The 26,030-nt window shown below is 33.6% G+C and overlaps 1 protein-coding gene across 2 annotated transcripts; it reads right to left on the reverse strand.

Moving 5' to 3' along the window:
* Positions 1 to 441: 441 nt before the first annotated feature.
* On the reverse strand, positions 442 to 17,132 carry LOC147394167 (THO complex subunit 4C-like). 2 transcript variants are annotated; one of them, XM_086453364.1, is made up of 7 exons: positions 16,775 to 17,132; positions 9,481 to 9,717; positions 8,703 to 8,846; positions 8,517 to 8,585; positions 6,090 to 6,280; positions 1,597 to 1,650; positions 442 to 788 (listed from the first exon to the last, which is right to left on the reverse strand). In XM_086453364.1, the coding sequence occupies exons 2-7, from the start codon at positions 9,673 to 9,675 to the stop codon at positions 638 to 640; spliced, it is 804 nt and encodes a 267-aa protein (XP_086309490.1). In that variant the 5' UTR covers positions 9,676 to 9,717; positions 16,775 to 17,132; the 3' UTR covers positions 442 to 637. The 2 variants fall into 2 exon arrangements, with proteins under 2 accessions (XP_086309490.1, XP_086309489.1); XM_086453363.1 differs by having other exon boundaries at positions 442 to 791; positions 16,775 to 17,131.
* Positions 17,133 to 26,030: the final 8,898 nt, after the last annotated feature.

A 26,030-nucleotide genomic window follows, 5' to 3' on the forward strand; every position in this document is an offset into this window, starting at 1 on the left:
TCCGTCTCCGACCACCTTCTCTCTCTCCTTATTTTTCTTCTTCTCTTTCTCCATCCCTCACCTCCTCCCCCACCACCACCACCACGTTCTCCCCCCATCTTCCTCACTTAGCTCCATCGCCGTCACCGCTGCCATCGTGACCGTGGCCGTCGCCGCCGCCGCCACCACCTTCGTTGCCACCATCGCCACATCCTCCCCCCTCCCTCTTCCTCGTCATCTTCCTCTCCCCCTCCCCCTCCTCTCCATCTTCTTCCTCCTTCTCCTCTTCTTTTTTCTCATATTTTTTCCATGATTTTATCCAAGTGAAATCAAACAATGGAATTTGATTTTCCAACCCTACTTATTTTCCACAACTAATTTTCCATGGATTTCAAATTCCATGGAAAGTGACTTTCCATGCAATCAAACATACCCTAAAAGTAAAAAAAAAACAAACACAAATGAACATCTGGGAAAATTAGATATCCAAATGATGATCAATATAGCCACACCAGATGTAAGTAGAGCACATGAACTAAACAAGAACAAAAATATGAAATAAGTACCCACCACCACCTATAGTAACTACGGTTAATGAGTTTCAAATTTTCATTTAAAGCCAACACAAATGTTTCAATCACAGCTGGCTGCAACACATTTAAGTTGTGTGCATGGCATCAGCATGATAGCTCTCCAATTCCTTGTTCAGCTCATCAGCAGATTTATCGGTGGGTTGCCTCCTCCCACGACCACGCCCATGAGTGCGAGGACGCCCTCGGCCACGCTGGAAACCCCCACGGGGTGTCCACCTACTTCAATGAGATGAAGCAAAAAAAAGAGAGTAAATTACTTTGGTTGCATATATGTAAATGAATGGCCAACATGGGATATTTCGAAAAGCATCAGCAAATACAGTTCTACACTATTTGAAGGACGATTATGATGACCAGCAAACACAACTATGATGACAATCATTCAAGTTTTGAAAATAAAAGTGATAAGGAAATAATGGACACTTCCAGGAGTCGGAAATTCTTTCTAGTTTAAAATCAATCTATAAGAATACAAAGATACAGATCGACAACAAAAACCACTAATATTAAAAATGCAAATAATAGAAACTGGAATGAAATAGAGGATTGTGTACAACACCAAGGTTCCCAAAAGATTTTACATATAGCATGAGTATGCATTTTTCAAATTTGTACTCAGAAAAATAAATAAATCTCATTTAGTAATACAATATCTTAAGATACCAAACAAAACTTGCACATCAGTGACAACAGGTTTGTAAACAATTTCAAATCCAACGTAGTTCCAATCAATTCAAATAATAGAATTGAGTCATTCTTTAACTAAGAAGAATTATAGAAAAGTAATTCTCAAACCTCATAATGAGAGCTTGACAGATTTATATATATATATATATATATATATATATATATATATATATATATATATATATATATATCTAAAGAGTTAATGGACATTAATGCCCTTACATAGAATAAAACAAGAAAAGTCTACTATTTCCCTATTTCCAATAAAATAAAAATTAAATTTATGATAAATGTGTGCAAAACCTAAAAGAAAAATTGTATTTACAAAACAGCTTACCCAGCACCACGGTTGACAGAAGCAGAGCCTCTTCCTCGACCCAATCCCGGCGGCCTGCAAAAAGAATCAAGTGTCAAACAATTTTGCTGAAAGATTTTTCAAGAAATATTATGGATCTGCTGCCAGAGAAAAGTTCAAGTTTTGCCAACAACAATTAACACAGCTTTTCTTTCCACTAATTCCAATTATATAAACAAAAATGGAGAACCTCAAAATTTTGTGAACTTTACTCAGAAGCCCAGGAGGGGTGAGCATGGGAGCACCAATATAGTACACATTACATAACTAAATTATGTAACACCTCAAAGTTATTAAGAAAAAATACAATAGATCACATACTACGGTGTTCACAGTATTCATGTGTAACATTTATTACTTGATATACAAATTCTTAGTAATACAATCATATTTTTCGACAAACATTTGAAGGCTAATTCTATTTGATGTCAATGATTTTCTATCTAGATTGTATCAAATTCACTCACCTTTAAATGCCCATCAAAGGGAGTGATCAAATTGGCTTAAATATTTAAAGATATACCTGGAAGTGTATTTTGCCATCCAAGATTTATACATACAAACATGGTCATGTAAAAGAAGCCCTACCCTTAACAGTCTTTCTAAGAGACTCACTCACTCTCAAGAAACAAACCATAACTTTTTGCACTGGTTATAGATAGACAAATGCAAAAACGTAACAAACTTCATTACATTAGGTTCAATTATATACGGTGATGAAGAGATTGTTAAGGATGTGACCCCATAAAATTAATTATGGGTGGGTACATGGAACAGATTTAAAATCAATCAGGAAAAAAAAAGTGGAGCACATTACAAAAAAAATAAATAAATAAAACCGTTGATGTGAACCAATTAAACCAAAAGAAGTATTTTACTGTTTAGGAATTAGACCAGCCACAGTTTACGGAGAAGAAAGTTGCCTAGTCCATACTATTTGACACCATTTCAGTCCTTCCCTTTGAACCTTCAACTAAGAAGCACAACCTAGTCCTTCCGATTGACGCCCACATTGGCCTGTTTTAGATGACAAATATCATCTAAATCATTTTAATTCATCACCTGTTGGGGCTACTCCTATAAGAATGATCATCAAAGCCTTATCCCAATAATGATTCTTATTGCATTAGTCATCCCGTAATCATACTATTTTTGTGATATTCTGATTAATGCCCCAACAAAAGACTTGGAAACCGGACCCCAAATCACAAATCAACTCAAAAAGATCTCTAACCAGGACCGAGTGGCTTGATAAACCTCTCATTTTGAAGGGGACAAAATGAAACCCAATCAAGAAAATGATATGTTTCTTCGCTCCAAATCTAGACGTCATACTCCCAGTGAGTGGCTTCAACGAAGCTTGCCACTGTCAGGATGACTAGAGGGTGTCTTTCATATTCTGTTCCACCAGTTCAAGACCTAGTTCAAGCAGATCGAGTTGATTCATTTCCTTCTTGCCTGGGTGAGCAGTTTACATGATCTTTCGGCACCTGTTTCCTTTTCTATTACATGATTTTTTGGCAACATTGCACTAACTCAAGTTTTCTTGTTGGAGCTGAAGTAGGTCCAAGCGAATAGAATAAGTTCTGAGGCAGGAGTGGTAGTAGAGCTATCTGGTTCGATACCTGATTTGGATTGAGGTCCCCAGAATATATTCCTCCAAATCAACGAAATTCAGGGGTTTACTGGATTGGAAAGGAATTCAAGAAGAGGAAGAGTCAATCGAATCTATCAAAAACCCTAACCCATGAATCCCAATGAACAATGGGTAGAACAGTGGAGTGGACGGAGAGAAAAGAACGATGGTCTTTATTTGGTTGTATCTGATTCCCATTTAATGAAGTTTGTATATGTACTAGGAAAAGTGAGTAATCAACTTGCACAAACACTAGATAGTTCTCTGAACACTACCCATTCAGATGCGCACAAGAAAAAAAAAAGTTGCATCAAAGGTCAAAAAGTCATTGCTAACATCAAAGCCACAAGATGTAAATGCCAAAACAAAGCAATAGACCATCCGTGTAAACTCGGTCCATACTAGCTAATTCTATATGTTAGGCATCCCCCTAGTTGTGGGAAGCATGGTTCAAAATCTCGGTTTATATTGTAATGTTTAGTACGAAACATTTCAGTTTATCCAAATCCCGAGACGAAACAGTTGGAAACCGAAAATATTCAAATTTCCGGTTCTTTTTCTAGAAAAATCAGAGAAGAAGAAAAGGGGGAGAGAAAAAGGAAAGGGGGACAGAAGAAGGAAGAGAGAGAGAGAGACCTGGGTGTGGTCGTCAGAGTTCCATCGCCGGATCAGATTAGTAACTTCTTCCTCTTCCTCTCTAGTTTTTTTTTTCCCTCTCCTCTGAAAAATGCAGAGGGCTGGCAGATTTTTGAGGATGAAATGCTCTAGACTTAAGACCTCTCTAGAAGACTGGGATTGTTTTAGATGAAAAAAGCTTATATTTTCGTAAATATTTAAGAAACCCTGTCTTCTACGAAAGACTGGTTAATGTTTCGAATGTTACGGGTATGTTTCGGTTTACTTAATGACCAAAACATCGATCCAAAACAAGATTTTAAACCATGGTGGGAAGCTTCTACTTTAGTTATTGCCACACTTCATATCATGCTCCTACTACACTGTTTGTAGTCCGTTGGGACATTTGGAAGGAGCACAATGGGAGGTGCTTTGAAGGAAGAGAAGCTGTGGTGGACGTTGTCTTTTTCGATCTTTTCTTGCTTGTTTTTTTTTTTTGGTGCAAGATTTTTACGGAATTTAGTAGTGACTTTGTTTACAACTTCGTGGGTGGTAGATGGGAATTGTTTGCTTATCAAAAAAAATCAAGAATTCCAAACCCCAACCATTTTTTTCCATTTGATCAGTTTCTCAACCCCAGCTATTGCTACAAGGGTTTATGTAGTCTCCGACTTATTGAGAAAATCACGATTAAATCATGATTTTTTCCTTGACGAACATCGCGATTAACTCATGAATTTCACGATTAAATCAAAAACCTCACGATTAAATCGGTAAAGGCAGAATGACATTGATGCACTAGTAAGAGAATACAACCTTGGCGAAGATGATGGTGACCATTTTATCGATAAAAGTTAAGATGATCATGATGGAAATAAAGATGAAATTAATTTTGATGTTTTCGACCAGTTAATGAATTCTAACTCGAACTCGTGATTGTTATCTTTTTTATATTTTGAACCATATAAACCTCAACTATGTTGTCGATCTGTGGTTACTTGTGGTGGATGCATGGATGAAATCAATAAGGGGTTTGGCGATTGATTTTTGTAGTTTAATATGGGATCTTATAATATAATATGAGAACACCACCTAGTGGGAACAATTACACAGCCCTAACCCTAGCTTGATTTGTTTACCCTTGTTTTTCAACTTTTTCCCAATTTTCCTCTTGCCGACTTATTCCTGAACCCCAACGTCATGACTATTTCATCAAATCTAATTTTAAAGCCAAGATTTCTTATAATTTTATATTATTTCTGCATTCAGTATTGTAGAACTATTTGAATTGAAGTTAATAAAGCAAAGATGACAATATTAATATTGCATTATAGATAGAGGAAGTTCAAAATTATTATGAACATTGTAAAGATGCTTAGGCATTTCAGTTATTCGACAGTTTGATCAGTAGGATTGCCACTGACTCCCAAATTCATGTTACCGCATCGTGCATATGAAGGCCACACATATCAGATCACCCAGAAACAAACTGATACTATCTCCAGACATAAAAGAGAGTACAATATATCAAAAAATCAAATCAACTTTTATAGCTAACTTGATCCTCTATTAAGACCTCTCAAACTAGCCAAGCTCAGAAAAAAGGATTTCAAAAACTAGAGATATTTAGTGCTCGAGAATCAAAACTTGTGAGCTCAACCATATATCATATGACATGTCTTTTGAAGACCTTTTTTATTAATCTCCCACGAAACTGAAAATACCTTTTACAATCGCTAGACTGACAAAAATATGTCCAACAAATAAATAGAACTGATTGCATATCCTACCCCCCCCCCCCCCCCCCCCAAAAAAAAAAAAAAAAAAAAAAAAATATACTAAATGACATGTCTTTTGAAGACCTTTTTTATTAATCTCCCACGAAAATGAAAATACCTTTTACAATCGCTAGACTGACAAGAATATGTTCAAGAAAAAAATAGAACCAATTGCATATCTCCCCTCCTCCTCTCAGAGGGGATAAAAGTAATAGATGGATAGAAATATGTCCAAGACACACTTTCAAGTGTAATTATTAGCTAGCTAACTATGAACCACTATGGAATCGTTAACCTAAGCCCAATCAACAGTTTTCACTTTCCGAGAAGCCCATAACAATTTGGAAAGAAAAGAGAGATATCATAACAAATTATATGATCAAATATCCAAAAAAGAAACATCTTAGATAGTAGAAATGGAAGTGAGAAGTGAAGAAATGACTTACGACATAACAACTGTCCTCCTTCCTCTTCCATTTGCTCCTCCAATAACATTCACACGAGCCGAAACAGGCATTCCTAAACTGGTTCCTATAATTTCAATCTTCATAGATTTCCCATCTAGTTGAACATTATTATATCGCTTCATGGCCGCCAAAGCATCAGTTCTCCGAGTATACACCACCTCAGCTGAACCCTGTAAAACGAGTATTGAACACCAAGTTAATAATCCGTATAAATGGAAAGCGACCAGGAAAAATCAAGTAAGATAACACTACCAATTAGTTAGACACGCAACCAGATACTACAAAGCACAAAAAACTTTCTCCAAGAAAAAAAAAAGTGTAGACAGGGTTAGAGCAATGAGGGAAATTTGCAATGTCTGAACCAAATTTCATAACTTGAGCAACATAAGCACCAAAAACAACAGAACATCCCAATCATGATATAACACCAAAACAGAAAAAAACATGTGGATAATTGTACAAGATGTGTTAATTGTCAAATATCATAAACAAGAAGGTAAACTCTATAAAGCATCATATATTGATCCGTTACATCACAGTATCAAGGGAAAAAACAGAACAACCTTGGGTGGAGAAATGTCTGGATGTCCATTAAATCAATGGTTACAGGCCCAAGAAGGAAACTCCACAAAGAAACTGCCAGGTTGGTTGGTCTGGTTGTTTCCCCTCGGACATTTATATTTGACTCAATAAACTATGGCCCATTAATGTTCATTAGCAATCCCAGGATGCCAACAGTTATTCCATCAACGTGCAAAGTCCTTTGTATTTATGAGGTTAAAAATGAAAGAACTAGCAGTGACCAAATCCTCGTAAGGAAATTCAATTTTCAATTACTCAAAATGAATGTTCATCAAACCACTCCAATTTTCCCTCTATCTACTTTGGGGATTATAACGACTCTGTTCTTACGACAAAGAGTGAATATTTACATGGATGGTTAATGATCAAAGTTGTTAGATACTTAGATTCCTCTTCCACAATCTTTTTAATGAATATAAGATAAGGATTTTTTCCAAAAATGCTTTACACATTCATACCAACTGCCTGAAAGAGAATATTTTGCAATCGTAGAACATACTTAACAACAGGGAGCAATTCGATGTTGGAACTTATTTCCCACATCACATATGCAAATTGACACCTTGATCTTGAGCAAGCCAACATCCAAGAAGAAAGTCCTGCTTTCAATTGTCTCCTTGAACATCATTTGGAAATCCCTGGACTTAAATGGATACTTCACTTTGTTTCCCAAATAGAAGAAAAGTTATAGCCTTTCAACACAACTCTCAAGTTGGGGATTTTATGACCCCGTGCACATTCAACATTAAAAGTTCTTAAACTTCTTATATTTATAATGGTTATTCAGCTTTGTTACAATTCGGTGTGTTCAAACCAAATCAAAATCGAATACCCCCATTTTGAGGATCATGTTCACCAACCATCATATACATAATTTTACGAAAATCAAATAACTACAGAGGGATTTATCACATTTCTCTCATGTATATTAACAATCTCCATCTCTCAGGAAAATGAGTTCAGGATATTTTTCGAGATAATGCTTTGTAAGCAACCAAAATCGCCTCAAGTATAAAAATGGGAACCTAGCTTAGGATATTGAGCATTTTTTAGTACCTATTATCAGTGTAGCTTTTGGAGAGGTATATTAAATTGTTGTCCCAACTTCACTAGAAGATGAGAACTTAGTGAGTAGAAGTAATAGGGTTTATTTTTAGAAAGATCTTCATTGAAGAAACTTCCATCAAAAAGATGTTTTTTTATAGGAGTGCAGAAACTTCCCCTTCAAAGATGATTTCTTGTTCTCTTCTCCAAATAGGACAGAAAATACCACTATGTGAAGGACTTTTGATTTGCAACGTAATTGCATCTCTTGATATGTCAACTTATTAAAATAGAAAAAAGAGGGGTATATTACCGTAAAGATGAAGGTAAATGACCAAGAGGACTACAAGATACGGAGATAGATCTTAAGGTGGTAACCATAATACAAATGCTTATGGCATTTTAGTACTGACATCTGAAACACTTGGGCCTAAGCTATGAGCCAATATGCAAGGCGATTTGTGAGACAACCTTCACAACACACAAACTGCCATATGCAAAAGTTGTACCACAAAGTTTCCTAAGCGTGGGCACTGTTTCTTTTTTACATTCTACAACCTAAAGAATTCAGAATACCCAATATTTTCTTTTTACAGTTTTGCGCATTCTCTCTAATTGATATCATGGTGGTGTAAGCCTACAGGTGCCCCTACAATTTAACAAAACTGTAATTTAGGTAATCAAAATAGTCCACATGGACTGAGAAGGATATTTACATAAATAAAAAGAAGTTAAATCACAATAGAACCATGCAATAGAACAGCTAAGCATAACACTTACGCTTGGGCGGCCATTTCTGTCATAATGAACTGCATATCGCTTCAGGTCTCCAAGCTCAGAAAATAGTTCCTGAAAGCCAAATATCATATTAATATTTTAAAAAAGATTCTGTCATCAAAACAGGACAAGGATACAACAAAATAAAATATCAGGAAAAAATAAACAGTAATATAATTTATGCTGCACCTTTATATCTTCATTGGTCACTCCATAGTCCAAGTTGGAAATATATAATTTTGTGCCAGTTTCAATCCCAGAATACCCTGTAGCCACTAGGCTATCTTCAAACAAATCATGCTGCCATGTAAAATCTTTGATCCTGCTAGAAGGCTGATTAAATTACAGATACAAAAAATCCAATTAGAAGAACGAGTCAGCAAATTAACCACGTACAAACATCCAAACTAGGACAAGAAGACACCAAATTGACCACAGAAGAGCATAGTCAGACAGAGATCAATGGAATTACAATAAAATGAAAGAGTAATAGTTAAGAAAGTAGTAGGAGCCACTATTATTTAATTTCTCACATCCAATTAACCAAAAACCTTGAATGATTATAACATCACAGCATGCGGTTGATGAATGGGTTTAGAGAATTTCCACCCATTACATATAAGTTGATATGCGTGCTACTAGTGAGAGCTCCAGTAACCAAAATTCAACCACGGAAGCTCCTCTGAATAGAAACTCCATGAACTAGCATAATAATTGAAGGCCCCGCACTGAAAAAATTGCGCATGTATCGAGAGGATCCATCATAAACCCCAACCAAGATAGGCCACAAAATATGGATAATCCATGAACATCGGTACTATAACAAAGCACTGATTTAGTGAAGGGAACTTCAATATCAGCTTCTCCATGCTACGGATCAAATCCTCTCTTTTAGTGTTTTGAATTTCTAAAGCAGATCAGATTCTTGAACATATAGCAAAAAACAGCAATGGTGTTTTGAGTTTGCCTTGGCAATTGTGTAAGCCGATGACCGAGCATTCACCCTAAGAGGTCCTCTATGGAGCATCCCTGCTTCCCTTCCACGGCTAAAAGTGCCTCCTCGTCCACGCCCTCTGCGGGCCCTCCCACGTCCTCTCCCTCTCCCACTGTTACTTCTGTTTTTTATCAGATCATCAAGCGACATGTCCAAAGAATTTGCCATTTAATAGAGAATATGCAAAGCCAACTGCACCGACCAAATAACCTGGATGAAAATCAGTGAAATTTAGATCAACGATTATTGCTTAGTCTGAAAAACTGGCATAAAAAGATAAATAAATGCCAAAAAAAAGGTCTAAAACATTAAAATCGCAGCAAAAAAGGGAGCACTCAAAATATAGAATGAAACTTTACTCAGGAGAAAGCAGAGAAAATGTTGGGTGATTTTTGGTAGGCACTATTTTGTTGCTTTGAGGCAGTGCTTGGTTTAAGTCTAACTTAGAGAAGAACAAAATCTAAGGGGTTGGTGAGGTGGAGTGAACAGACCAAATTGCTGATATTCTAGGTTGCGAATTTGGTTCTCCCTAAAACCTATTTGGCCCTCCCCTACGAACTAGGTATAGATCCAAACGTCAATAGGACACACTTAATGAAAGATATAAGGGAGGTTGGCACCTTGGAAGTCCAAATATAAAAGGAAGCAAGATGCCCGTTCCAATAAGCATATCTTTTTTTTTCCATAGCTCGGAAAATTAGATAACAAAGTTTCCTTTGCAATAATCAGGATGACGCATGAAAGCACCATTGCATTGAGTAGGAGACAGGTTGATGGCATCAAAGTTTGAAGAGTAGATTTTATATTTTTATTTATTTTTCTATTTTAGAACTTTATGTTCATGTTTTTTTTCCTTATTTTCATGTTTTATTGGCCCATAATCGATTGGTCATAATAATAATATTTAGGGGTAGTTTGGTAAATTTAATGTCTTTTATTTAAGTTTATAAGAATTGGAAAATTAGGAGAGAGAAAGTTACAAAAATTAGGTTATTTATTTGATATTTTACATTATTAGGATTCATGTATTTATTTTCTATATAAATAGATTGTATTGTGATTTTTTTCAAACAAAGAATTTGATGAATAAAGAATGAGTTTCTTTCATTGAGTGAAGTGAGTTCTCCACCATTCTTCGTGTGATTCCAAGGTTTTATCATTCTATACCTTATCTTTTTTCTTCTATTCGTTACTTTTATTTTTATTTTTCTTTGAACTTTCTTGAATTCTTGATTCTTGATTCTTGAAACCTACAAACCCCAACCATTAATCATTTCCCCTTTCTTTTAACCCTTCTTCAACAAAAATATCGTAATTTACACAACTTTGCATTTTACATCTCAATAACCAATTGGGATTTTAAAAACCCTTTTTTGCCCAAATCCTTAACCTAATTCCAAATCCCAAATCGGATCCCCTAACCCCTCCCCCATTTTTTTCTTTTAAATCCTTACCCAAATCCCAAACCAAATTCCCTAGCCCCCTAAATTTCATCTTCTTCCCTCATCGTCCTACATCAAATTTGGTATTAGAGCCTAGGTTGAAGTACGATTGCAACCTAGGCACGCTGGCCCAAACTCGACTCGGGCTCAACCTGATATATGGCTGAGCCTAGGTTGAGTTATGCAGAAAATGAATTGAGTTTGAGTTAGAATATCTCAACCCGATTTCAATTCGAGTTGAGCTCCGATTGAAGGTATGAGCAACCCTACTCAAACCGAACCCGATGTCATATACTAATATATAAATATTTTTATATTAATTATAGATTTTTTATTTAGCTTTTTTTGTTTCATCTTATTAGTATGACTTGTGGACAATTAGTTAATATTAATGTGAACTTTGATTTAGTATGATTTGTCTTAATATTCTCTCAATTATGGATTTGAAGGTTGTCTGCAATTTTATTTACTAGTAGTTTTGTTTTTGATTTTGTATATCATTTTTTTAAATACTAAATTTATTTCCTAATCAAAATGAAATTATGGTTATTCAACGAACCCAACCCGACCAAACCGCCCAAAACTATCTAAACTTGGGCTAACCCGAACTCAACCCTATTTTATAATATCAAACGCGGGTTAAGCTTGGGTTAGTGAGCTTAGGCCCAATGGTCGGGTTGAGTTGAGCTCAGGTTAAGAGTTCTGCTACTTGGGTTGAGTATGGTTTTACCCTCCAACCCACCCAGGTTGTAACCCTAGGTTTAGGCAATAGAAAAATTAGTAGATTACGTTGGGAGAAGATGGATTCAACAAAGATGTTTACAGAGAAACTGAAAAATATGTTGTCAAATTTACATCAAACGTGCCACTCTCAAGCATATTTTTGGTATGCCTGCAACCGTAATATATAGGAAAGCTAAGAGCACAAACGATGACGTGAACAATGGTATGAAGAGCTCAAACAACAAAACTTGTGCAACAAGTGCAATTTTCGTAAATCTTATAAATTAGAACGTTCAAATTGGGAGAATGGAGTGATTGTGATCAAAGTCCTTGCGCCTAAACTCAAAGTGAGTAATGAAGAAATCGAGGAGTTTGATTTAAAAGAGACTAAGATAGTGAGATTGACGAGTGTAAGACATCATTATTGATCCTTGAATAAGAATCTAAGTCTGAAGAATCTGAACAATTGGCACAGAAAATTGTGGAGCCAATACATCATTTGCTTTTAACACCGATTTTATCCCATGAAAAAAAAAAAGGAAAATAACGTTTTGGATAAATCAATGAGTTACGTTATACATAGAGCATTTCAAGTTGTCAACTTTAGTTCTTGCCAAAAAATAAAAGTCCAACGATAATTTATTTGATTTGATTATATCTATCGAAGCGTGAAGGGTGCATTGATTGAGAAGCAATCCTAAACCCTGATCTACTGGGGAATTGCCACAATTTTGTTTCGTCAATAACAAATTCTTCCCAGCCGAGTTGTAGGGATGACAAAGAGGTAGGTTTGGGTCGGGTTTAGCTAAACCCGCCCTCAATCCCAATTATATTTGCTTACCTCGAAACTGCCCCGACCCCCACTCAAGTCATATCTTTTTGCCCTGTACCCGCCCCTGGCCATAATAGGTTTTCCCCGCACTAACCCGCCCCGCCAGCTCAATCAATTTTTAGCACCTATAGATACCAACCAACCCCGTCCACAACTCGTTTTTAACACTCCACCCCGCCCATTTCAATGTATTTACATAAAAAGGCACTCAAGAAGGTTTGAACTTGAGAACAAATTCCTGCGTCTTACCACTAAGCCGAATGGCAATTGTTTTATATGTATATAACAACATATATACATACATACATATATATATATATATATATATATATGAGGAGCGTTTGAATGCCTGGGGTAGGGCAGATTAGCAGGGTGGGGTGAGGCAGCGTATATCAAAACCATCCTCGCCCTAAAACCGAAACAATTTTAACTTTTAATACTGAAATAGTTTCAGGTAAGAAAAAAAACAAACCTATTGGATCGAGGAGGGGCAAAATTGCCATCCCTACAGAGTTGAATTGATGGGGACATCAAAGCTTGAAAAGTGATTTTATTTTTTATTTTTTATTTTTTATTTTTTATTTTTTATTTTTTATTTTTTATTTTTTATTTTTTATTTTTTATTTTTTCGATTTTAGGACACTTTACCTTCATGCTTTTTTGGTATATTTTCATGTTTTATTAGCCCATAGTATATTGGTCATAATATAATGTTTAGATGTAGTTTGGTAAATTTAGTTTGTCTTTTATTCAAGTTTATAAGAGTTGAAAAATTACGAGAGAAAGTTACGAAAATGAGATTTTTTATTTGGTATTTTAATTTATTAGGATTCTTAGATTTATTTTCGTTATATATAGATTGTATTAGGATTTTTTTTAACAAAGAATTTGATGAATAAAGAATGAGTTTATTTCATGGAGTGAAATGAGTTTTCCACCATTTTTTATGTGATTCAAGAAACCTTTGATGTGATTTCAAGGTTTTATCTTTCTATCCCTTCTATTTTTTCTTCTAATCTTTATTTTTCTTTTTGTTATTTTCTCGTCAATTTCTTGAATTCTTGATTCTTGAAGCCTACAAACCTCAACCTTTAATTATTTCCCTTTTCCTTTAACCCTTATTCAACCCAAACCAAAATATCGTAATTTACAAAACTTTGCATTTTACATCTCAATAGTCAATTAGGATTTTGAAAACCCTTTTTTCCCTCCTTAAATCAATTCCAAATCCCCTACCCCCCCCCCCCCGCGCACCCCTCCCTTTTCTTTTAAATCCTTACACAAATTCCCTAACCCCCAAAATTTCATCTTCTTCCCTTCACAAGTATACAGCATGTTCTACCAAACAAACAATCATGCGGCTTACATACTAAGAACCTCATGATCATGAACAAAATAGATAGTGAAAGAAAGTTTAAATTCACTTTCAATAACAAAAGATGTAGTTCTTGGTATAGTGGAATGGAAGAATGAGATTCATTTAGCCAACCCCAAAATCTTTGGGATTAGGCTTTGTTGTATGATCACAAACAAAATGCTAGTTAGGAGTTTGGAGGAAAGATTTTAGTAAATGTTGTAGAAATCTAGAGTAGGAGAGTGAGAACTCTCAGGTATCTTACAATTGTAGTGCCTAGGAAAGAAGCTAGAGAATTTATGTTGAATTATCCATGGGCGGGCATTAGATTCAAAGTGAACGGATCCGATAGGAATCATTTTTGAGATAATATATGGTGCGCAAGGCCCTTTTTAAGGAAGTTTTCCCTTTGTTGTTTTCCCTATCCACCAAAGCAAAGAAATTGGTGTTAAGACATTTTTTGTTGATAAGTAGAAGATAATTTTAAAGATGGTCAACATGACCAACTAAAAACTGCTAAAAAAAATGTAAGCCACAAGGACACCCAATCCTATCTTCCTAAGAAATTATCAAAGAAAATCCCTTTAAATGCCTTAAATATCTAACACCAAAAAAAAAACAAAAAATTAAATAAAAATTAAAAAAACAAAACAAAATACTCATAATAGGCCTAATCGAATATTGCACCAGCTCACATTTTCCTTCAAAAACCAGGTTATTATGTTCCTAACAAATGTCTCCATAACCCACAAAGGGTATGACACTCCAAAGCTTTTTCTTGAGCTCCCTAAATGGAGATCCCAAGCCACTACTGAAAGAGAGCTTGAATGATCAAGGCAACCATCTTGCAATGCCGATAAACCCGTGACATGGTCCCAAACCAGGCAAAGACCCATAGCTCAGTTGGTTTGACATATTGCAAAGCAACTTTGAGGTTAAAAAAACGAGCAAAAGTGCAATAATAATAACATGGTAAATTGTCTTCTCACCATCCATACACGAAAGGCAAATGTTAGGTCCATTGAAACTGTGCACACAAAACGATAAAAAAAAACCTTTGACTTGTGAACTAGAGTGAGACATTATAATTTCGAAAGATGACAATCTATTTTTATTTTTTTGATCACTGACAATTTATCTTGGGATTTTGATTTAAGAATCAAAATGGAAAATTGATTTTGAATCTAATCTTCTAAATAGCATTTAAAGGCCTTTTGCTAATTCCCTAACAACGACAAAATAAAATGGTCCTAACGTACAAATGACCCGGCTCGCTCAATCTTTTTTACAAGTCTCACGGGAATTTACTCGTCCACTCTATCTCATCACGATTTCCCAACCTCGTTAAAATGGGGACCCAAGATTCCTTTGAAAAGGATTTTTTTTTGCTTAGATTGCTATTTTAAACAAAATTTTAACAGTTTACCATCCAAAAAATTGAGGAAAGCATAGTCAATTTTTTCTCCATGAGTAAAGCAGTGGGGAAACTATGGATCATCTTTTTTCATCGTAAACTAGTTGTTGTTATATGGTGGCGCACCTTCTTCATTCATTTTGAAGTTAATGGGGTATTGACTATGCATGTGGTTGAGACTTTTAGTAGGTGATTCACATCGTCCTTTTCCCAAATAGTCAAATTCTTTGAACGATTAATATTTCGAGGATATGAAAGGAAAGAAATAGAAGATATGAAAGGGAATCACGGTTGTGGAGTCAACTAAGAGCAAAGTTCATGCTTAACATAAAGTTTTATGAAGGGGAAATTACCACACAAAAAAAGGGTCAAAGTCTTGGTTAATTATCAAAAAAATAACAATTTTTAAAAATTATCAAAAACAACTTGAATCGCTGAACTGTCCACCATTTTAGTAACTAGCCAGATAGTCCAATGTTTCATCTTGTATTTTGCACTAAAACATCATAAATGTCCCTTTACTATTAAGGCCTTTAGTGGGAATCTCAGCACTCAAAATCATAAAATAACATAAAACATTGGACTGTCCAACGAGTTACTAAAACACTGGACAGTCCAACGATTTAAGTTGTTTTTTGGGAATTTTTTTAAAAATGTTATTTTTTTATAATTAACTAAAGTTTTGACCCTTTTTCGTAATTTTCCGGTTTATGTATGAGTGTTCTAAACACTTTCCAGTAATTGGGAATTCCTTTTTTGAAGATTTTGTATTTAGATGGTATCGTTTGATATACAGAATTCTTTCAGGGACTAGGGAGAACATCCTTCTCGAGATGCAACCAAATGGGCCCTAACTCACGTTTGTAGTTCTATTTTTTTATTAGGTAAACTTCTGTTGTTTTCTTTAAGCCTTCAGATGGTCAAGATAACCACTTAGACAACTACTTGTTTGTATAACCTGCAATCTTTTAATTACAATTTTGCACAAATGCACAAATAGATTTGTGTAGTTTGCATTTCGAGGACCATCAATGATGTCAATTTAAGGAGGACACCCTTCTCGAGATGATAGCAGAACAGCTCAAAAATGGGTCCACAGCTGTTTATTTAGAATCAGGGGAGCCACCAAACGGGCCCTTACTAAAAAAACAAAAGATCGCATTTCGATCCCAATTTTTTTCCACCAAAAAAAGCTACTTTAAGAGCTTCTTGAGCCAAATGAATTCGTTTTTTTTTTTTTGTAAAACAACCAAAATAGACACTAAACCTTACAAGATTTCATGAAATTTACAGAAATAAGTGTTGAAATTAACATCAATTTTGCAAACAATAACACAACCGAAATAAGTAGCAAATCGGTATTAAATATGCGGAAAAAAAAAAATTCCACAAAAAAGTACTGTAGCACAACCATACTGGTTTTAGTAAGTAAGAGAGAACTAGGGCTCAACCAAATAGATTTCGAAATCTAAACCACCAAGAAGATTCAGAAGAGAAATTACCTGAAAGATATGGCGGCGTTCTTCACCGATCACAGGCAAAAAAACAGCAAAAGATACTAAAGTGACTTCCTGAGAGAACTGGTGAAGATTGAGAAATTTTTTTAGGGTTTCGAAAAGTGGAAGTAGAGAGAGGCGAAAGCTTTCGAATATTAATAGGGTTTTTTGGAGATTCTTTGAGGTTGAAAAGGGAGGTGGACGCAGAGATGAGGATTGAGATGGAAAAAGATTAGAAGGAAAGAAGTTCAGAGAGATTGATTTAGGGTTTCTGAGATTGATTTCTCGAGCATGGAAGGGATGGGGAGCGTCTGAACTTCGAAGACTTAAGGCTAAGGGTTTGTTTTGCTTTTCCAAAGGCTTTATAGACTTTTTTTGGCTGACCAATGGTTTTTAGTCTTTCCACTTGTGAGACAGTGATCTCCATGATTGTCCGTTAAGTTAGGGCTGTGAATGGACCGCGGGCGGTACTAATCGGGTCTTAAAATCCTAGCCCAAATCCGAACAATCTCATTACCGGATTGGATTGTGTCGGGTCAGGTTGGATAAAAAAACAAAACATGTGTGGGCCCAAATCCAACCCGCACATATTCGATCATGGGCCGAAGGGACCTGGCAAAAGTAAAAGTGAGTATTCGAAGAATCAAATTCGAGACCTATTACATGGCATTCAAAGGAGGAGTGGCATTTATAAGAGGGTAGTGTTAAAGGCACCCCAATTATTACCAAGGGCAGCCCACACATAGCCACAAATTTTGTCTTATATGGGTTAAAAGTTTTGGAATGAATTGAATTTTGGTGAGAAGATCAACCTCATCAAAAATCAGACCATTCCAACAAAAATTTTCCTATTCTTAGATACGCGATTTTCAAATCCGAAGATCACTTCTACGTGAATATGGAGTCGACGTCATTCATTTTTAGAAAATGGTGTGAATGGGCACCCAGAATAATTTGAAAATAAAAGTTTTTATAGTGACTCTGATACGAATAAAATATCGAACTACCTAACATTTAGGTAAGTGGTTCAATTAGAAATCGGGGAAGGTGTTAGGCACCCCTTCCACTCCACCAAAATATTACTTTTAAAAACGTGGTCATTTTTAAATAAATAAAAAAAAACAAAAAATTTGATTGAACGACGGTTTTGTGCCCTCGAATGCTATGAGTTGTTGATATCGATTTAAACTGGAAATATCATCTCATCGATAAAAGAGACCCCCCCCCCCATGTTTTTTGCCTTAAACCCACATAATTATAAAAAAAATGTGGGATTTGTGATTATGGACTCATTATCATGGAATGAGAATGGCCTAACTATCAATAGTCTCAAAACATTTTTGTGGTGTTTGCAACTTATGATTAGGGATTAAAGACGGTATAATTTTATTTTTTTTAAGGACTTCAACCCCTATAATTTCGACCAAATCGAAATCCAATCTATCGAAGGTAGGGGAGGGTTGACATTACATGTTAAGACTTTTTAAATAAAAAAAATGTTGAGTGAGGAAGATAAAAGAGGGAGATGGAGAATGGAGTTACATAATCTTAAAATGTTATCTCACACCCACCTTAAAGCTTGAGTCTTCTCTTTATTCTTTTTCTTATTCTTAGGTTCTTAGGGTATGTTTGGTAACACTTCTGAAGTCTAAAAGTCTGAAGTCTGAAGTCTGATATCTGAAGTCTGAAATCTGGAATCTGGAATCTTATTCTGAAAAATTGTTTGTTTATAATTTTTAAGAGCTTCTGGTTACAAATAGAATTTTAAAACATAATGGTCATTTTGACAATATTACCCTTTTATAATTCTAATAAATTGTTAACCAAAAAACATAACATATTACGCATAATGAAACCATCCACATATTTAATTTCAATTCCTAACAAATTAAATAACCCAAAAGTATTGTTTTTAAATTGAATTCATACTTGAGAAATTACATTCCAACAAAGTAATACTCAAACAATAAACAATCATTCATTTTCTAGTTGAATTGCAATTTGATCACATAAAGTGATCATGTCACCTTGTGCTTACGATGAAAATATGTCATTATAACATGGTGGATCTTGTGATGGTTCAGAATCTACTAAATAATTACTCTCTTCGTCGACATCAACTTCATATTGTCGAAACAACTCATCATGAAGAGAAACACGACGTAAGAAAATTGTGTATTACCATGCATGTAATAACAATGTCCAGTTGAGTGTGATAATCATATGAAGGCATTCTGTTCAAAATTGAAAATCTTTTTTTCCATACACCAAAGGTCCTCTCAATGACATTCCTTAATCGAGCGTGTGCATGATTAAATTCCTCATTTCTACCCATTGCACGCGTTCCTTGATATGTTCTTAGCCAATACCGTGTGTTGCGATATGAAGTCATAAAACCTCTAGTGTGTGTATGCAGCGTCGCATAAATAATACATATCTGCAACAAATATAAAACATATGTAAAATTTATATTATTGATTATAAATTAATTTCAAAAATATAATTTGAAAATACATACCTGGAAGAGGCATTGGAAAATTGTTAACCGGGTTATGTAGTGTCTCATTTAATACCCTCGAGTCATGTGCAATTCCTTCCCATCCAGCCATTACATATATGAACTTCATATCAAAATCACATACCGCCATTACATTTTGAAAATATTTTCCTTGTCCCCTTCCTCTGAATGAGACTTGTTGATCAAGCGGAATATGCGCATCAATTAGTGTGTCATCTAATGCACCGACAACTCCCATAAATGGCCATTTTCTCAAATGTACATGAGATCGAATTTCTCCCATTGGCTTGTCAAATGCTGGGGGGATTATTATCTCTCGTGCAAACTGTATCATTGCATCCAACACTTCATGAAAATACCTACTTATGGTTTCTCCAGAATGTTGGAATTGATATTTTACTAATCAATTCCGACAATTATGACATATTGTCATAAAAAAACATTACAATTTTCTCTTTTACTTCTATATATCTACTATCATTTAGCCAATTTTATATCGAAAATATTGACATAATTGTACAAAAGCATTATTCTCCATCATAAATATCTCGTACATTTGTATTGAAGATCCTTCTAAAAGTTCTCGTACATATGTCTTGCTAGAGAGTGATGATGTGTACAACTTTTGTCAAACATTCATACGATTTTTAAGATTAAGCATAAAAAGTAATGTTACCAATCTCATCAATAACCATTGTTTTGGCGTTATTATCACTAAAACACAATGAAAAATTAAAAAAAGTTAATACTAATTGAAGCTATAAAAAAAGATTTTTTAAACATGCAATCTATCTAGTAAGTTAAAACATGCATATTTGATTAGGTAATAAAATAATAATTCCAATTAAACAATAAAAAATTTCATAATATCATTAATGATAATAACTCCAAAAAAATCATCCATATTAACTATCAAAAAATATCAAAATATAAAAATAACCATCCATAGTAACTATCTAAAAATATCAAAATATCAAAATAACCAATACATCATTGGTTTTTATTAAAAAAAATGTTTGACTTCAACTAATTATTTACAATAAACTCCAAAAATTGAACCCTCTCTGCTTCATTATTTAAGTCCATAAATGTGTATTCCAATTTCGGTAGTTGTGAAAATTTTAATATAGCAATATGATAAGTATGAATGCTTATCACTCATAAGTTCTTCAAATCCTTCATAACTTCATTCATATTTTTAAAACAAGGTCCCTTGTTAGCATCTTCTTTATTAATTTGTTCTTCGATAACATTAATAAGCCTTTCCAAGTTTTTTTCAATAGTGTCACCACTATTCGAATTCCTACGTTTCTTTTTCATCAGACCTTGTGATGTGTTCTCTTCAACTGAGATGGCACCGATGTCACCATTCATTCTTGGGGTATTAGGGGTGCCTTCCACACTTACACCTTGGAAGTATGTATCCCCTTCCCCTAAAAATGAGTCACCACAAGTGTCTTCAGCATCCAAATTTGTGTACTCCATAAGTTCAGGACCATTCACATTACTATCAACAGTGGGGTGCGGGATCGATGAGAAGGGGCTCCATGATTTATTGTCATTTGAAATAATGCTTTCAAATACATCCATCATCAATTCAGCATCTACGAGAGGTTTATTTTTAAACTTCTTAGCTTCGAAAATTCTCTATTTCAAACAAAAATAAAAAATAATTAGACTAAGTCTAGTTAATCAAGTTAAAAATATGTAAGTAAGATTAGAGACTTGCCTCTAAGACATCATCCCACTTCTGCGGAGGCCAATTTATAGTATTGATATCCGCACTAAGCCCATGCCCAGACAATCTAACAAGTTTTCGCCATACGTTGTAATCAGCCCTCAAGTAATCATATTAATTCTTGAACACCTTATGACTAAAATTCACTCCCCATGTCTTATTGAATTCAGATTCTAATATTTTTCATGAAGCACTGGTAAGAGATACTCCTATGTACCCTTCCTTGTTCACCTCACTTAATCACAACTCAAGAAAGTGATTCCTTTTCGATTGGTCTGTAGAAAAATCTACTCGATCTTTATTCTTGGGAGCCATATCTATGAATAACAAAGAAATGAAAGTATTAATCAGATAGAGGCAATACCACAACAATATATTTAAAACCTCAAAGTGGATTGTTCATGACTTCCAACAACTTATACACCCAACAAAACCTATCCACCTCTCTCTCTCTCTCTCTCTCTCTCTCTCTCTCTCTTCTTCTTCTAATGACCAAGCTTTATGCAAGAAGAAAAACAAAAAAGAAAGAAGGAAAAACGTTGAAAAGGGTTCAATTTCTATTTTTTATTCGATTTCTCCATAATGTGTTCGGTTGTTTGTTTGAAATTTTGGGGTTTTTTTGAAATTTTAATTTTTGTTATTGTTTCATTATTTCACAATCGTAAATCTTAGAAGATTTTTATTTTTAATGGATCTTTGTTTTAATTTTTCATCGTAAATTTATATATGTGGGGAGTTTAAACTTTAACATGGTGGTTTCAACAAATAATAGATATTGGAATATAGGAAGAATCCTAGTAATATTCAGATTTCAAGGTATATATGTGGGGAGTTTAAACTTTAACATGGTGGTCTCAACAAATAATAGATATTAGAATATAGGAAGAATCCCAATAATATTCAGATTTCAAGGTAAATTTATATATGTGGGGAGTTTAAACTTTAACATAGTGGTCTCAACAAATAATAGATATTAGAATATAGGAAGAATCCCAATAATAGATATGCACATTATCATAGATGCTTTTCACCCATATATTTAGAAAACACATATGTTTTCTATGTATGGCACGCAGCCCATACATATGTCAAGCCATTTTATATGTATGGCACACAATCCAATATGTTTGTTTTCCAATAAACACTTGTTATGATTAAAAAATCTGAAACTATGGTTATAGTTATAATATCTGAAATTATGGTTAAAAAATCTGAACCAATTCTTTTTGGATTGTTTTCTAATAAACACTAGTTAAAATATCTGAAACTATATGGTTAAAAAATATAACTATGGTTATGGTTAAAAAAATATGAAGTTATGGTAAAAAAATTTAAACCAATACTTTTTGGATTGTTTTCCAATAAACATTTGTTAAAAAATCTAAAACTATAATTAAAAAATCTGAAACTATGATTAAGAAATCTGAAACTATGGTTAAAAAATCTGAAATTATATGGTTAAAAAATCTGAACCAATTCTTTTTGGATTGTTTTTCAATAAACACTAGTTAAAAAATCTGAAACTATATGGTTGAAAATTTTGAAACTATGGTTATGATTAAAAAATCCAACCACTTCTTTTTTGATTGTTTTCCAATAAGCACTGGTTAAAAAATCTAAAACTATATGATTCAAAAATCTGAAACTATAGCTATGGTTAAAAAATCTGAACCAATTCTTTTTGGATTGTTTTCCAGTAAACACTAGTTAAAAAATCTAAAACTATGGTTAAAAAATTGAAACTATAGTTATGGTTAAAAAATCTGAAACTATGATTAAAAAATCTGAAACTATAGTTATAATTAAAAAATATGAAACTATGGTTAAAAAATCTGAAACCATAGTTATGGTTAAAAAATTATGGTTAAAAAATATGAAACTATATGGTTAAAAAACCTGAACTAATTCGTTTTGGATTATTTTTCACAATCCATTGATGCGGAGATAACGAGCATCGGTTCAGATTGGAGAAAAAGAGTGAAGAAAATGGGATTGGGAGAGATGAGTTTTAAGAAGGGAGGCGGAGTCATCAACTGGTTTTTCGATCAGATTGGAGAAGAATAGTGAAGAAGATGGGATTGGGAGAGATGGGTTTTAACAACGGAGGCGGAGTCATCAACTGGTTTTCCGGCCACATGGCTGCAGCTACTCGTGCTATTCGTGACCGTCTCAAGCTTGTTCATAGTCATTGAAGTTAGGTATTTCAGATTTATTTTGGGATTTTTGTTGAATTTTTTATTTTTTATTTGGTTGTTTGTTGAAATTTTGATTTTGAGGTTTTCTCAATATTAGATTCACATGGTGTGATTGATCAAGAAAGAACAATGAGTGGTGTTAAATGCACATACCTGCGTAGGTCTTGACAGTCGAGTTGGAAAGGAAGGAGATGAAAAGAAAGGGGAGGTAAAGGTTTAACGATTTTTATAAGAAAGGGATAATAGATAGAAATATTTTTTACGATGGTATTTTAGGTAAAAATTAATTTTTTAGAATTCAGAACTTCCCTCCAACGACTTTCTATCACTGAATTTTTTTCGATGAAACCAAGTTCTTATTCTGAAATCTGAAATTAAACAACCATGTTTCACAGATCTGAAGTCTGAATTTGAATGGTGAACCACCTCCATTCAGACTTCAGAAGTGTTACCAAACACACACTTAGTAGAAATATGTAAAATTCATTTTTTCTTTTAAGAAGAAGTGATTGTGAAGAGATTAGTAAGAATTTTTATGAGGTTTTAGAGTGAGATTGAGATGAGATGAAAGATATGAGACTTAAGGGGCATGAGAACATTATAGATTGAGAGAGATAACTTAAGGGGGGGTTCAAGCATGAGCTTTTTCAGAGGGACACTACAAAAATGACGTATTTTTACGACGAAAGGTTCACAGCATTTCCTGCAATCCGTTGTTAATTATAGACAAACAACGACGTTTCATATTAAACCGTCGATAATCCTTTGGTCAATATTTTTTTTTTATTATTAATTATTAAATGACGGTTTGTAAATGCTGGTAATACCATAAAAATAAAAGCATTTTTTAACATCATTGTTAATTGTCTTGATTAATTTTTAAATACATAAAAGATATTTAACAGCAGTTGGTTGAATCGTCAGTAATCCTTTCGTCAATAATTTTTAAATTTGGTAATTATTAAAATGCAACTAACAGCGATTTATAAATGTTGTAATACCATAAAAATAATGGTATTTTTTAAAAATCGTCGCTAACTATCTCGATTAATTTTTAAATTCATAAAAGAGATTTAACGACAGTTTGATTATGACGATAATACCTATGAAACAACGACATTGTATTATAAACGTCGATAATCCTTCCGTCAATAATTTTTAGATTTATTAATTATTAAAATGCAACTCATTGCGAGTTCTAAATGTTGGTAATACAATAAAAAAAGGTATTTTTTAAACATCGTCGTTGATTACCTCGATTAAGTTTTAAATGCATAAAATAGATTTAACGACAATGTTATTGTGTCGTTAAGACTTATGAAATAATAGTGTTTCGTATATAACCGTCGGTAATTCAAACTATTATGTTTAAATTAATTAAATTTATAAAATATAATTAACCGTATTTTATAAATGTCGATAATATAATCTTTAATTGTTGTTAATACAATTAGTTCATTAATACAGAGAAATGACAAAAAATTTCCTATCATTATTTTCCTTTTTCTCACGCACTATGTTGTTTTGAAACCTCTTTACCTTTCTCATGCACTTTGTTTGGTTAAGCGACAAGATTTACCCCTTCATCTCTACTTCTCTTTGATTCTAAACTTCTTTGAAAATTTGCCCCTCCATCTTTCCCTTTCTCTGAGCTTCTCTGTTGCATTTTCTCTTATTCGACTCGAAGCTATAAAGAATGAAACTTACTCCCAAATTTTTTTCTCTTTCTCTTTACAATTCCTTCATCATCATCTCCCCCCCACCCCCACAACATCAAAATCATTACATCGACTATCATAAAGAACAGTTGATTCTATTGTCTCCGCCTATCTACACATTCAAATAGCTTTTAATTAAAATAGGTAATTACCTCTCTCTTTATTTTTGTTCTGCTTGATGAATATATTTTGTACCATAGATTATGATTTGATCAATTATATATATTATGTGTTTGTTTATTTTTTATTTGATGATGATCAATTACAAGATTAATATTACTGAAAAGTAACTTAATACATTTCTAGAAACATAGCTCTTATGGGTTTTATTTTATCTTAAATTAAGGTATTTTATTTTATTTTTATTTTAAAAACATGTGTTGTTTCATCGTTAAGAAAAATATGAGTATTTTCAAACCACTTTTTTCCTATTCTTGTTCACAATTGACTCATTTCTCCTTCATACTTACTCGTAGGGATGAGTAGGACCGGCTCAATACATGTTGACGCCTAATGTCAGAAATCCTTTATGAAAATTATATAGATCATTTTTTTCTTTACTCAATAATTCATGAAATATGTTCATAGTTTTAACAATAATTATTATAATTACACCTTGAGGAATGCATGTGATACTTATGCTAGAGAATTTAAATGTTACTTGAATGATGTTATTATAAATACCCTACTTAAATTATATAATTGCATATGTAATGGTTTGAGTATAAATTCCCTAAAATTTTATCTTTATTTTGAATATGGAATTAATGACCAAAATTTTTAAAATTTTGAATATTATTAAATACCCAAAGTAGGTTTAGTGAAGGTGATAGTAGGAATTATTATTGTAAATTAAAAGTGGTTCCAACCATTTTTAACTCTTAATTTATAAAATTAAAGTTTTAGAAACTTTGACAAAAAAAAATGGATAAATAAATAGAGAAAGGGATAGATGATTGCTATTATTCTTTCTTATAAGGTGTATATATAATATAGAATATGTTCAAGAGCCAATAAGGTTGTACATTTTATTTAAATTGTAAATTTATTGCATTGATATTATAGTGTTAGGTTCTTTTTTTTAGGTGTCTAT

Source organism: Akebia trifoliata, chromosome 9 (assembly GCF_017979445.1).
Source record: "Akebia trifoliata isolate Shusen 1 chromosome 9, ASM1797944v1, whole genome shotgun sequence".
Classification (NCBI taxonomy): Eukaryota; Viridiplantae; Streptophyta; class Magnoliopsida; order Ranunculales; family Lardizabalaceae; genus Akebia; species Akebia trifoliata.

What these genes read in the sequence shown, in the direction of transcription:
- LOC147394167 (XM_086453363.1), bottom strand. Translation starts at nt 9,675, where the DNA reads ATGGCAAATTCTTTGGACATGTCGCTTGATGATCTGATAAAAAACAGA. An exon ending in CGGCTTACACAATTGCCAAG is followed by an intron (nt 8,847 to 9,480) that starts GCAAACTCAAAA and finishes TAATTTAATCAG; the next exon opens with CCTTCTAGCAGGATCAAAGA. An exon ending in AGGAGGACAGTTGTTATGTC is followed by an intron (nt 1,651 to 6,089) that starts GTAAGTCATTTC and finishes TTCTTTTTGCAG; the next exon opens with GCCGCCGGGATTGGGTCGAG.